The 13,295-nt window shown below is 54.0% G+C and overlaps 1 protein-coding gene across 2 annotated transcripts; it reads left to right on the plus strand.

The window, feature by feature from the left end:
- Positions 1-4,152: 4,152 nt before the first annotated feature.
- On the plus strand, positions 4,153-12,186 carry ZMYND19 (zinc finger MYND-type containing 19). Of its 2 annotated transcripts, XM_058693383.1 has the most exons (6): positions 4,160-4,443; positions 5,540-5,599; positions 7,149-7,255; positions 7,854-7,994; positions 11,195-11,375; positions 11,593-12,186. In XM_058693383.1, the coding sequence occupies exons 1-6, from the start codon at positions 4,393-4,395 to the stop codon at positions 11,734-11,736; spliced, it is 684 nt and encodes a 227-aa protein (XP_058549366.1). In that variant the 5' UTR covers positions 4,160-4,392; the 3' UTR covers positions 11,737-12,186. The 2 variants fall into 2 exon arrangements, with proteins under 2 accessions (XP_058549367.1, XP_058549366.1); XM_058693384.1 differs by lacking the exon at positions 11,195-11,375 and having other exon boundaries at positions 4,153-4,443.
- The last annotated feature ends 1,109 nt before the right edge of the window (positions 12,187-13,295 follow it).

The following is a 13,295-nucleotide window of genomic DNA, read 5'->3' on the forward strand; positions in this document are numbered from 1 at the left end:
CCATACTCCGGCAGCAGGTAGATGAGGTATTTCCAAGCCAGGTCTTGCTACGTTGGAAAATCAAAACTTTTTCTCATTCTCGGCCTTTACAGGCGGCAAATAGTTCTAAAGGTGAGAAATGGCATCGTGGTAAAAACTAAGTCCAGAGTACCTCCTGCAAAATATGAGGGTTAAAATAAATTTAAGGGCACGGTTGTATGATCCCTTGTGAAGATATTTGAGGATTTCCGGTGGGGGTGGGGAGTCCTCGTAGACCCTGCCAGCCACACAAAGGGCTTCTAAGAATCTTGAGGTCATCGTTCCACAGCACCTGACTCAGCCCGCAGGAGAGAACAGCCTTCTTAAAGACATTTGCAATATAGCTTTTGTTTAGTAAAGTGAGTTACAATTTTGATATATAGAAATCCAGTTTGTGTGTGTGTGTGTGTGTGTGTGTGTGTGTGTGTGTTTAAGGGTTGAAATAACAGAGTTTGAAATAAAAGGTGTCTGGGCCCCTGCTTTCTACAGGCAGGAAGCAGACTAACGAAGACACTCAGCTGCAAACACAGGCCGTTTCCTATGGAAAAGGGGGTCACTGCAAGTGCATGGCCCAGTGCCCGGAGGGAGGAACTGAGAACACTCAAAACAGTAACTGAAGGAACCATTTGCAGGGCGCAGACAAGCCCTGATCAAGGAATATTGTGACAGGTGTTAGCTGGGTTCCAAAATTGCTGTGGACCAGTGACTAAGGGTACACTCCCCCTTTTTGAACAGGGGGTCTGTTCACTTAAACTGTGCTTCACCACTGAATGTTGGGTATTGGGGGGCAGATAACATGCCCTTGGAGCAAAAGGCACATCCAATGGCACATCCAATGTGCCTCATCCATCTGGCCCTGTTGCGTATCACAATATACTGGACTCCAAGCCTAATGCCTTGATGAGATGGTGATTCTGGGGTCACTTGGGAGGCACACTCTCAAAAGGGAGGAGTATGAATCATTGGAGGCCAAAGGGTGGGCTGGGACAGACTGTTCCACTAGTCCCCCCCCCCCCACAGTGAACCATACTTGTGGACAGCCCTCCTACACTCATTTGGGCTTGCCCTCATGACTTGCTTTGGCCAGTGGGATACTAGCAAGGGTGATTCAAACGGACACCAAATAAATGCTTGTACGATGGGACTTATCACTTAGAGCACACCCTCCATGTTAGAAGGAAGTCCAGCTATCATGCTTGGCCATGTGGGGAACCCTGAATAATGAGTCATCACACAAAGGTAAGTCACCCAGAGAAGAAATTCCAGGGAATTTCTGATCCAGTGCAACCAAAGGAGGGACTGAGCTGACACCATGTGGAATAGAAGACCACAAGCATAGAGTTGCAAGGAATAATAGATCGTTGTTGTTGTTGTTGTTGAAGTTTATTGAGAAAGAGAGAGAGAAAGGGAGGGGCAGAGAGAGAGAGAATCCTGAGCAGGCTCTGCTTTGGATATGGGGCTCCAACCCATGAACCGTGAGATCATGACCCGAGCCAAAATCAAGTTGGATGCTTAACCTAATCAGCCACCCAGGCATCCCTAAATCAATGTTGCTTTAAGCCACTAGATTTTGGAGTGGTTAGTTAGTTGCACATCGGTAGGTAACAAATATATACAAACATCATCCACAGTCACAGCCCTCCCTTGTGATCTCAGGTCCACACATCTCTGGCTACCACCTCCTGTCCTGCTAGCCCACTCTCTCTAGTGCTACAATTCCTGCAATCCTTTGGACCCCACGGAACTCCAACCCACTGGCCCCGCCCCCTCTGGTATCCTCTCCTTTCCTCATTCAGCTCTGATGCCATGGGTTAGAATCGGGTCACTCTTTCAGAACCCCACCCCTGCCCCCACCCAGCACAACCAGAGTCTTGGCTAAATCCTGCCCTTCTCTTTCTCTGCACCAGCTGAAATGAGAAAAACACAGTCACACTGTGTGGCCCCCTACTGCATTTTCCTATTTTTCTAGCCAGTTACATTATTCCTGGACCTCTCTCCCTGGACTCCCAACATTTGTTCCCCTTTCCTCATTTTGAACTGATGACTTTGTTTTCTACTTATTTGAGAAAGTAGAAAGTTCTCATCAGCAGAGAACTCCCTTAAACTCCTGCCTCCACACCCACTTGCCTTTCAGAACCTTTACATCAGACTCTCCATACTGAGCTGAGCTGCCACACCTAATCTCCCAACCCTCCTCTTGCCAGTGATTCTCCTCTATGGGATCTTTCCTGTGGGTGAGCAAACATCTATATCCCCTCCCAGAGTGAAACCATCTCTCGACTTCCGTTCTCTTTCCAGTTTTGGCCCCATTTCTCTGCTCCTGTTTTTAGCAAAATACCTCGGAAGAGGTATGTCTTGGGCACCTGGGTGGCTCAGTTAAGCGTCCGACTTCAACTCAGGTCATGAGAATGTGGGGTTGCTACTGCAGCATAACCAGGGTTCCCGACTGCTACAGACCACTGGCTCCATGTATCTAAACACTCTCTTGTATTCACTTGCTACTTGTATTCACTTGCTAAACAGCCTTCCTGTTTCCAATCCGCCCCCCACGCCCAATCAACAGCTTGATTCATTGGAAAGCTATTCCTCTATTCAAATCCTCCAATGGACTCACTTTCCTAATTTTTTAAAAAATGTTTTATTTATTTTCGAGACAGAGAGGGACAGAGCATGAGCAGGGGAGGGGCAGAGAGAGAGGGAGACAGAATCCGGAAGCAGGCTCCAGGCTCTGAGCTGTCAGCACAGAACCTGATGCGGGGCTCAAACTCACAAACCTTGAGATCATGACCTGAGCTGAAGTCGGACGCTTAACCGACTGAGCCACCCAGGTGCCCCTGGCCTCACTTTTCTAAGTCTAAAGGTTAAAGTCCTTATGAGTCTATTTGACCCCCCCCCCCCTCTGGCCCCTCACCTCTCTGACTTTGACCCCTGTTTCTGTCAGGCACTCCTGTCTGGTCAGAATGGACACCCCCACTTTTTCAAACATGCCAGATGTTCCCAGCTCAGGGACTTTGCACTGGCTCTTCCTCCAAATGCCCACATGGCCCTCTCTCCTTACACGGCTCAAGTTGACTTCTCAATGGGGGCTACCCTGCCCACCACCTTCCCTAGACCCCCAACTGCCTAATGCTGATCTACTTGTTTCCCCCACAGTGTTTATCATTTTCTAATGTGGCACATAACTCATCATGAGCCTTTTCTGCCTCCGTCACTGAAATATGACCAGGGGTTTCTCGTTTTTGTTTTGTGCACTGGTGTAATTTCGGGGGGGAGGGGAGGGGAGGAAGGTGAAAGCCCAGCTAGAGTGGTTGCCAGGAGACAAGGGTGGTAGCCCCCAAAGTCCTCAGGAAGGAGCTGAACCAAGCTGGTGAGCGGCTGGCACATTACCCCACCCTAGTTAACAGCTTGAGACCCAAGGAAGGTTGGTGTAGCCTGAGGATGGGCTGTGTGGGCACCACGGGCTACCGTGGTCCTCACCTGGGCCCCTGTGAGGAGGAGGTGGTGAGTGGCCAGGGAGGAAGGAAGGCGGTCAGGTGTGCCACCCGCTAACAGCATTCTGGGCTGGGCTCGGGTGTCTCCCCAGCCCCTACTCCGCGGCGGCACCCGTGCCTCCTGCCCGCTGTCCTGCGCACGGGGGACCGTTTTGGGGGAGCCGCAGCGAGCCCGGCAGAAACCTCAACCTGCAGGCCCTCCGACGGCCCCCGGGCGTGGAGCCAAGCCGCCCTCCGCAAGGGGGTTGCGCGCGGGGTCGAAAGACCGGCGCCGGGTCAGGCGTGGGGATGCAAGGCCGGGCGCGGGACCGGTGGCCGCCGGGCTAGTCGTGGAGTCAGGGGCCGGGCGCAGGACCCGGCGCTGGGTCCGAGCCGCGAGCGGGGAGCCGGCAGCAAGCAGCCTGAGCGCGGCGTCCTTCACAAAGCTTCCCGCGAAACTGACGTCGCGCGGGGAGGCCGCGCAGGCGCCGCCCCCGGCCGCGCCCCTCCCCCGCGCTACCTCTGCTCCTCAATGCGCCGGCGCACTCGCTTTCCTCCCGTTGGCCACGGCGCGGCGGCGCGCGGCGGCTAGCGCAGTGCGCGCCCCGCGATTGGCGGGACGGCGGCGGGCGGGGGTGTGTCTGCGCCGCGCCCCGCCTCCAGCTCCGCTCGCTGTGGTGCGCGCGGCGGCGGTGGCGGCGGCGGCGGCGGCGCGTGGCAGGTCCGGCGGGCGCCAGGCGGAGGCGGCCCGAGTCCGGCCCAGCCTCGTCCCGCCTGGCCCGACCCCGGCCCGCCGACCCGGCCCACCCGGCGCGCCGCGGCGCCGCCCCGGCCCGGCCCCGGTCCCGGCCCGGCCCGGCGTCTCCTGAGGGAGCGGCGCCGCCGGCCGAGCGCAGGCCCGGCCATGACCGACTTCAAATTGGGCATCGTGCGGCTCGGCCGGGTGGCCGGGAAGGTGAGCGGCTCGGGAACCGGGGCGCGGGGCCGGCGGATCGGGGCGCTGGGCCGGGGGCGCGGGGTCTGGGGGCTGCGGGGCCTGGCGGGCGGGCTGGCGGCGTGTCCCCGCGGGGCAGGAGGGGGCTGGTGGCCGCGGGCAGCGCAGAGCCCTTCCGAGGCGGCCCGCTCGCTCGGTGGCAAGACGGTCTGGGTCTCGGTGCCTGCCGGTCCGTGGTGGAGCTTCGCGCAGGCTTTCACGCTGCCGGCGGTGGCCGTGTCTGGACCAGCCTCAGTGGGCCTCCCAGAGCAGGGCCTCCCTCTGCTTCTCTCCCTTACCTGGCCCCGCCCTCCGCGTGTTCGAGGCTGGGGCTTCCTGGCACCTGTGGGCATTGAGGCTTGGCTGTTTCCAGGAGCCGGCCGGCCGTGCAGCTGCACCAGCCACGGACCTTACCCGGGATGGGAACCCTGTTCCCATCACCAGCGGCGGAAGCTTCTGGTGGGAGAGAGGAGCAGAGGCAGTCAGATGAAGGTAAAACCGACTTAGATCCTAGAAAAAGGCTTTCCAAGCAAGAGTGAGACTAGTCCGTTTGGGGGACTGTTTCTTGCCTTTCCTGCAGGAGCGATGTGGCTTTTTACCTGAGGGAAGGGTGGGCTCCCCGTCAGCTCCGAGACCATTTCCAACTCAGTGACTGGTTGCGTTAATATCATCCCTTAAAACTTTCAATTGGAACATTTCAGACAGAAAGTTAAAAAACAGTTTAGTGAGCACCTGTGTAACGACCACCCATCTTAAGTAAACATTAATTGAAATTTTCTGGATGTTCTGCTTCAAACCCGGTCCTTTCCTGTATTCTGAGGAAGCCCCTGTCTCGGGTTAGGTCTGTTGACCCGTTAAAACAGCTCAGAGGTTAGCCAGTTCGGTGGCACGTAGGAATGAAGCCTGCTACCTGCTCCTCTGGTAGCCTTGAGTGGGTCATAACCACCTGCCGTTCTGGGTAGGCTGCCTATGCCCCTCACCTGCAGGCCTCATTTAGCTTGAAGGAGCTGTTGCTGCCTGTTACTAATACTTTATTGAGACCCTGAATGTAATGTTTTGAAACATGGTTGATTTCCAGACCAAGTACACACTGATAGATGAGCAAGATATCCCACTGGTGGAGGGCTACTCCTTTGAGGTAAGGATGGCTATTCCTTTGCTCCCCTACTTTCAGTCACTGCCTGGGGAGGGTCATGAGGGATGGGTTTTATCCTCTGTGAGGGCAGCCTGGCTTTGGCTGCCCGGTGGAACCCCCACCACCTCTGTGATACTGGTCTTCCCCCACTTCTACTCCGGTTGCTGGCTCTTCCTGAAAACACGTCGAATTGTGTCATGCTTGTGATTGAATGTTCAATCGGACAAGCCTTGGCTCCTTATGAGGCTGTGCAGTGCCACCCCACCTTTCCTCTGGCCTTGGCCCCACTGTCCCTCTGTGCCCTGGTGCTCTCTACTCTCCCTGAGCTCCCTTGCCTTCCGCAGTTCTCCACTGGATGAGCCAGTCCTCACCTACCAGCTCCTCCCCGTCAGAATTCCTCCAGGAGTCTGTGGACCCACTTCACTTTTATTTCAGCCTTTCGTGCTTTTATAGCACAGATGACCGTTGGACAACATGGCTTTGAACTGCACAGGTTAACTTATACATGGGTCCTTTCTTTGATAAACATAGTCCGGTACCGTAAATGTATTTTTTTTCCTCGTGACTTTCTTATTTATTTTTTTGAATGTTTACTTTTCATTTTTGAGAGAGGGAGCCTGGGCACCAGTATGAGTGGGGGAGGGACAGAGAGAGGGAGACAGAGGATCTGAAGCAGGCTCTGCACTGACCGCAGCAAGCCTGATGAGGGGCTTGATCTCACGAACCTCAAGACCATAACCTGAGCCAAAGTCAGACGCTCGACTGACTGAACCACCCAGGCGCCCCTCCCTAAGACTTTCTTGAAAACGTGTCCTTCTTTCTAACTTTACTTTATTGTAAGAATATAGCATATAACACATGTAACATACAAAAATATTGGATAGTTGTCTGTTGTTGTTAAGGTTTGTGGTCAGCAGCAGGCTATTAGTAGTTAAGTATTGAGAAGTTAAAAGTTACACATGGATTTTCAGCTGTGTGGGGCTTACCTCAAGGATGAACTGTAGTTACTTGTCTGAGGCTTTGTTTTTCTTACTGAATTGTGGGCTTTTTCTAAAAATGGGAAAATTTATTTCTCTGTGTTCACAGTGTTTTACAGAGTGGTTTGTAAGTGAGTTATTGCTGGGATACAGGGCTGATTTCTCACACCTGGAAGTCTCTACAGAGCTCTGGGTCCCAGAAACAGGCCCCATATATGTATCCTGGTTTGTTTGTTTCACTTAATTTTTCTTTCTTTTTTTTCTTTTTCTTTTTAATTTTTTTTAACGTTTATTTTTGAAAGAGAGAGAAACCGTGCATGAGCGGGGGAGGGGCAGAGAGAGAAGGAGACCCAGAATCCAAAGCAGGCTCCAGGCTCCAGGCTCCGAGCTGTCAGCACAGAGCCCGACGCGGGGCCTGAACCCATGAACCGTGAGATCATAACCTGAGCCAAGGTCGGATGCTTAACCGACTAAGCCACCCAGGCGCCCCTTTCACTTAATTTCTTTAAGAGGGATTTCCAATGTAGCTAAGAATCAGAAACTTTTTAACAGACCTTTTCTTTGCTCCTTCTCAGGCCCGGATGGAAGTAGATGCAGATGGAAATGGTGCTAAGATATTTGCATATGCCTTTGACAAAAACCGGGGAAGAGGGTCAGGAAGGCTCCTTCACGAGCTGCTGTGGTAGGTATCTTCAAACTGCGTATTTTCTATTTGGGCACCGCATGAGCCCTGATGCGCACATAGAGCCTGCAGAGACACCTGCCCTCATTGACAGAAGGTGCTTTCCCTGAGTCGTGCTCCCGCACCCTCTTAGTTGCCTTTGGCTCATTGCCATGAACTCAGAGGAACGGCTCCTTCGCATATTGTATCACTAACAGAGCAGCCTAAAAGCGCATTTTTTGCTCGTACTTGCTCCGGACACAGACTCCTCTGGGGTAGGGTGGGGTCTGCTCCCTCCACTGGGCTCTCGCTGAGCCTGTCGGTGGGATGTGAGGAACGGACTGCCTCTCCTTGGTGTGCATGGTGTAGTTCCACAGCGCCTGGGACTACTCTGATGGGGAAGTCTCTAGATTGTGTTTGAGGGTTGGGGTTCTGTCGAGGGGCTGGACTGCCAGCATGGTCTATCTTGTTTGGCCGTGGACCGACATACTTCGGTTCCTCTCGACACCCTTGTTCCTAACTGTCCCCATCAGCGTGATGGGGGCCCATTCAGATCGTAGGGCGGGAGTGTTTGGGAAGGCCAGAGGAGGCTGACTGAGAGAGACGTCTTGTTTTCCAGGGAGCGGCACAGGGGAGGCATTGCTCCTGGGTTTCAGGTGGTACACCTCAATGCCGTGACTGTCGACAATCGCCTGGACAACCTGCAGCTGGTGCCGTGGGGCTGGCGGCCCAAAGCCGAAGAGACATCCAGCAAACAAAGGTGGGGCTTCTCGGGGCCGGGGGAGCCGGCACAGGTGCCTCACGGAAGGTCCTCCTTCAGGCTCTTGTTACTAAGAGGGGCCCGTGCCTCCACTCTGATCTGATGCTTCTGTGGGAGTGGAGACCTTGGTCGTTTTCCCTCCAAGTTTTCCCTCCTTGTTTTCTTCACGGGGTTGGGATACCATTTTGATAATTTTTTTTTTTTTTTAATGTTTGTTTGTTTTTGAGAGAGAGAGAGAGAGAGAGAGAGACATAGCACAAGTAGGGTAAGGGGCAGAGAAGGAGGTAGACACAGAATCCTGTGAGCTGTCAGCACAGAGCCTGATGTGGGGCTCGAACTCACAAACCGTGAGATCATGACCTGAGCCAAAGTTGGACACTCAATTGAATGAGCCACTCAGGCGCCCCTTCTAATGATTGGCTCTAGTGGGGAGAAGAGCTGTCTGGGCTGGATGCCTGCTCATGGGCAGGACTTCTCCTTTGTGTCTCTGAGAAAACTTGGACATCTTTACCTGGGGATGCCTCCTGTACACACACACGTGCATCTTTCTGTCATGCTCTTTGGCTAAACACCTAAGCAGTGGCTTAAAAGAAGCAAGAGAGTGTGGTTTGGGGGCTCTGCTGCTCAGTCTCTGCCTCTTCATGGTCCTGACAACAGTGCTGCTCAGGCTACTGCAGGTGTCCCCCCTTGGGCGAGTAAGATGCTCTGAGGCAATTCCCATGGCCCCAAGAGCAGCCTGGGTGTGAGCTTCCTGGAGGCCTTGGGAAGAGCTGGGGAACCAGCAGAATGGAAGGTAGGAGCTGAAATTAGCCAGGGTGTTCCTGGCCACGTGTGCATTATCTATGGGCTCACTGGGGCACTCTGGGGTTTGTGCATGTCCTTGGGCCTCTGGGAAGGCCCAGAACGTGAAGTTAGGGATTAGCAACAGAAGGGTAAGGGCAGCTCAGCAGGCATATCAGTGTCTGTAGATTTCCCCCTGGGTTGTCCAACACGGGTGCTCATCCAGTGCGGACACCGGGAGCGGCCCCGCCTCCCCCAACACCAGACAGGTTTCCTTCTGCTCACTGGAGACCTGGAAGGGGCTGCCCACCCCTTCACCCGCAGCGGATCTGCTCCTGCTATCAATTGTTACTTTAGGCCTCTGTGTGACTCATGGTTTGGCCAGCCTGTGGCTGAATGTTGTTACATTTCTTCATCTGAACACTCTTTATGATCATAAGATAACCACAATTGAGAACACCTGTTTGGAAAAGGATCCATTCCATCATAGGCCACCCTGCCCAGTGGTCTCTGCTGGGTCGTGGCCTGCCTGCCCCGTTCTCCTCTAGGCCATGGGCCATGGGCCATTCCCATGAGGCCCAGGACAGGCTGTGTTCTTGAGGTTCTGTCCTTTGTGTCATCCCAGGAACTAATCAAGTGGGACCATCCTTAGTTTGTCAGCTAGGGATTCAGACTCTCCCTCTACTTGTCGTGGGTCAGAGCCAGCCTGAGTGTGGCCTGAAATACCAGCTGGCCTGGGCATTATGTGGTCTGCACTCTGCAGGTCCTTGTGGTGGGAATCCCCTCTTTGTGAAGCAGGGAACGTGGTGTCATGGATTCTCACAGGCCTGCACCTCCCGCCCTGCTTTCCTTCAGTGTGGGGCCACAAAGGCGGCTCATCCATGGGGGGGAAGGGCCTCTCTGTCAGGGTGTGTTTTCCTCCCTATCTGCTTCTAAGAGCCGACTGGGATTGAAACTTGCCTGTGTCGTGTAGGACTTCATTGAAGGGCTCAGAAAGCAGCCAGCACCCTCCTACATCCTGACACTTCCCTTTTTTTATTTTTTTTTCCTTTTAAAAAACCTTTCTTATTGTGGTAAAATACATACAATGTTTACTCTCTCAGCCATTTTTGAACGTTCAGTTTAGTAGCGTCCAATACATCCACTGAGTTGTGCAACCATCCCCACCATCCATCTCCCCACCTTTCCCCCAGCCTCCACCTTCCTACTCTGTGTCTTTGGATCTGAATCTTCCAGGGCTTCCTGTGAGTGGATCCTACAGGATTTGTCTTTTTGTGACAGACTTAGCATAGTGTCCTCAAGGTTCATCCGTGATGTAGCCGGTGTTGGGATTTCGTCTTTTTTTTTTTTTTTTTTTTTTTTTTAAATGTTTATTCATTTTTGAGAGACAGAACAGAGCGTGAGCTGGGGAGGGGCAGAGAGAGAGGGAGACAGAATCCAAAGCAGGCTCCAGGCTTCGAGCCCTCAGCACAGAGCCCGACGCGGGGCTTGAACTCACTGACCATGAGGTCATGACCTGAGCCAAAGTCAGATGCTTAACCGACTGAGCCACCCAGGTGCCCCAGGATTTCTGTCCTGGTGTCCTGTGTGTTTTGGTTAATATTACATTATGGTTATGTACCACATCGTACCCATTTGTGCGTCGATGGAGCCTTTAGTTGTTTAGGTTAGGTTTGTTTACTTTTAGGTCTTTGATCCATTTTGAGATAATTTTCGTATATGGTATTAGGTAAAGGTGACCCTTCCCCTATTTAGCCCAGGTCCTCCAGGCCTGGCCCCACAGAGGGTGGTAGGTTGAAGGGGGTGCTAACCTGCTGCTTTGCTCTCGAAGTACAGGTGGTGGCACCTTTGCAGCCCGGCAGCAGGGGGAGCTGCTGAGCGCCTTCACCGGCCCTGCCCAGCCTGCGCTCCCCCTGGGGCCTGTTAGGGTGCCTCAGTTCTAGCAGCAGGTAGGATTCTTCAGTTGCAAGCTTCTGGTGTTTAGAAAGACTTAGAGCAGCTCACAGTATTGAAGGAGAGGTGGACCAGCAGGGGCAGAAGTAGGTGCCTCTGGGTCCATGAGCAGGGAGAAGGACTGCCTGGCTTTGCACAGGTGGCCAGGCTTGGCCAGGTCCCTGTACTGAGGCCGCACACTCTTTGTGCCTGCTGTGTGCCCGTCAGTCCCAGGTTTTGGGAAATCTATGAGGGAGGCAGACATAGCCCTGCTTAAACATGCTAAATACTTGACATCCCATACAGGTAAGCCCTGCTGCATGGTGGGGGCAGGCCAAAGAAGAGTCAAGTTGTCCTAACAAAAACTGGGGCAGAGATAATGCTGAGCAAGAGAAACCAGCTATCTGTCTGCAGTCAGGTCATTGTCATGTCCCTGTCTCGACCGTGTCTGGCTGGAGTATACTGAAGCATATGCTTCTCCTTTTAAGGGAGCAAAGCTTATACTGGCTGGCGATTCAGCAGCTTCCCACAGACCCCATAGAAGAGCAGTTTCCTGTCCTGAACGTGACCCGGTACTATAACGCCAACGGGGACGTGGTGGAAGAGGAGGAGAATTCCTGCACCTACTACGAGTGCCATTACCCTCCCTGCACGATGATTGAGAAGCAGGTACAGGTGCTGCAGTGAGTGCCAGCTCCGGGTTGCTCCATACCCCGCTGCCCCGGCCCCTGCGGGCCTCTCGCGCACCTCTCCACCGCAGCCGCTGTGCCTGCCGGCTTCAGTGTATGGGCTTGCCGGGTCCTTTCTGATTGCAGCGTAGTACCTGCCCCACAACCAGTTCCCTGGTGTGACCGTGAAGCCATGGTTGTCCTGTGTGTTCTTTCAGCTCCGGGAGTTCAACATTTGCGGGCGTTGCCAGGTGGCCCGGTACTGCGGCTCCCAGTGCCAGCAGAAGGACTGGCCCGCCCACAAGAAGCACTGTCGAGAGAAGAAGCGCCCCTTCCAGCACGAGCTTGAGCCAGAGCGATGACCGGGCTTCCGGACCTACCTTGGGCGTAGCAGACACAGACTGGTGGTTGACCCAGAGGTGCTGAAGAAGCCAGCGAAGTGCACCCACGGCAACTGCCACAGAGGCCCCCTCGCCACGGGCACCTCGTGTGGGCACGGCGTTCCCCTCAGTGTTCATCTCCAAGCAGAGACAGCTGGGGAGGCTCCCACCAGGACGCTTCTCATTATTTATATGTTAATATGTTTGTAAACTCATGTACAGTTTTTTTGGGGGGAGGCAGTGGGAAGGTTAGAAATTACAAATAGAATCATTTGCTGTAATTCTTAACTGGCAAGCGGTTGGGCCACACATTTAAAAAGTCTAAACAGTGTCACATAGTGGAAGCTCTTTCTGGGCAGCTGCCGTCCCGAGGAGCGCAGCCTGCATGGAGTCACATCCACAAGGCACACACAGTAAAGGGGTGGAATCATCGAGTGCCTCCGCCGTGCTCTGCTCTCCTTTTTGCCCTCTCTGCTATTGAAGTTTATTTCTAAGTGAATCAAGGTGCTGTGGGGGTGAGGGGTGGAGGTTGCCTTTATCTTTATTCCTAGGCTGAGAGAGAGGGGAGGCAGGCAGGGAGTGTGAGTGAGACCCGGGCCTGTTCTTGTCCTGGGGCAGGAGTTGCTGGGGGTGCTGAAGTAGGCGGACATGGAATGTTCTCGCCCTGGCAGTTCTCCCCTTGATTTGTGTGCCGAGTGGCAAAGAGTTCAGTGGTGGAGGTCCTGCCTGGGGATTGGAGCAGCCAGGGTGAGTGAGCGCTGCTTTCCTGTCCACTCTGCTGGGCTCCCTCCCTCTCGTCAGGGAGCCACAGATGTCTGAAGGCTGGGCAGCATCTTGTATACCTTGCAGAGCCACCATGGGGCACCAAGCCAGGCTTTGTGTCTGGGATCTTGCTGGTCTCCAGATCCAGCCAGCCAACCTGCTAGGGGCTTTGCTTCCTGAGAGAATGAGGCTGGCCATCCCAACTCTTGAGTGTTTGTCCTGGGCTACCCCCTGCCCCACGTTGGTCCCAAGTGCTCCTACTTTCCCTTGTGCAGCTCTTCTGCCATCTTCCGGTGTGTTCCATCTGTCCTGTGTGTCCTCATTGCTTTCCTTGACTGAGAATAGCCTCTTGGTGGCGTTGGTTTGTGACTTGAGTTTCTAGTAGGTTCTTTTGCAGTCTTTGGGAGTCCTCTTGGGCAGTAGGTCTTGGAGAGCAGGACTGAGCAGTCGGGTAAAGGCAGAAAGCAGGGAGCAGGAGGGTTCAGGTCAACCCCAAGGGAGGTTCTCTGAAGGCGAGAGAACCCCGTCTGCACCATGTGTGTTTTCACTGAGTAGCTCCCCTTGGTCAGTGTGGGTGAGGTGCAGCATATTTTCTAGATGAGGAACATCTTTGCTGCATAGGTAAAGCCTGCTCTAGGTCCCTCCAAACCCTGGGTTGAGCAGCAATGGGGGCTCAGAAACCTTTTGTGGAGGGGGATATGTATGATCCTGAGAGATCATCAGTCCTACAGACAGCAGTTGGCTGGACCCCTTGGGACATTCCCGGGGCTGGTGTAATT

This window comes from Neofelis nebulosa, chromosome 12 (assembly GCF_028018385.1).
Source record: "Neofelis nebulosa isolate mNeoNeb1 chromosome 12, mNeoNeb1.pri, whole genome shotgun sequence".
Lineage (NCBI taxonomy): Eukaryota > Metazoa > Chordata > Mammalia > Carnivora > Felidae > Neofelis > Neofelis nebulosa.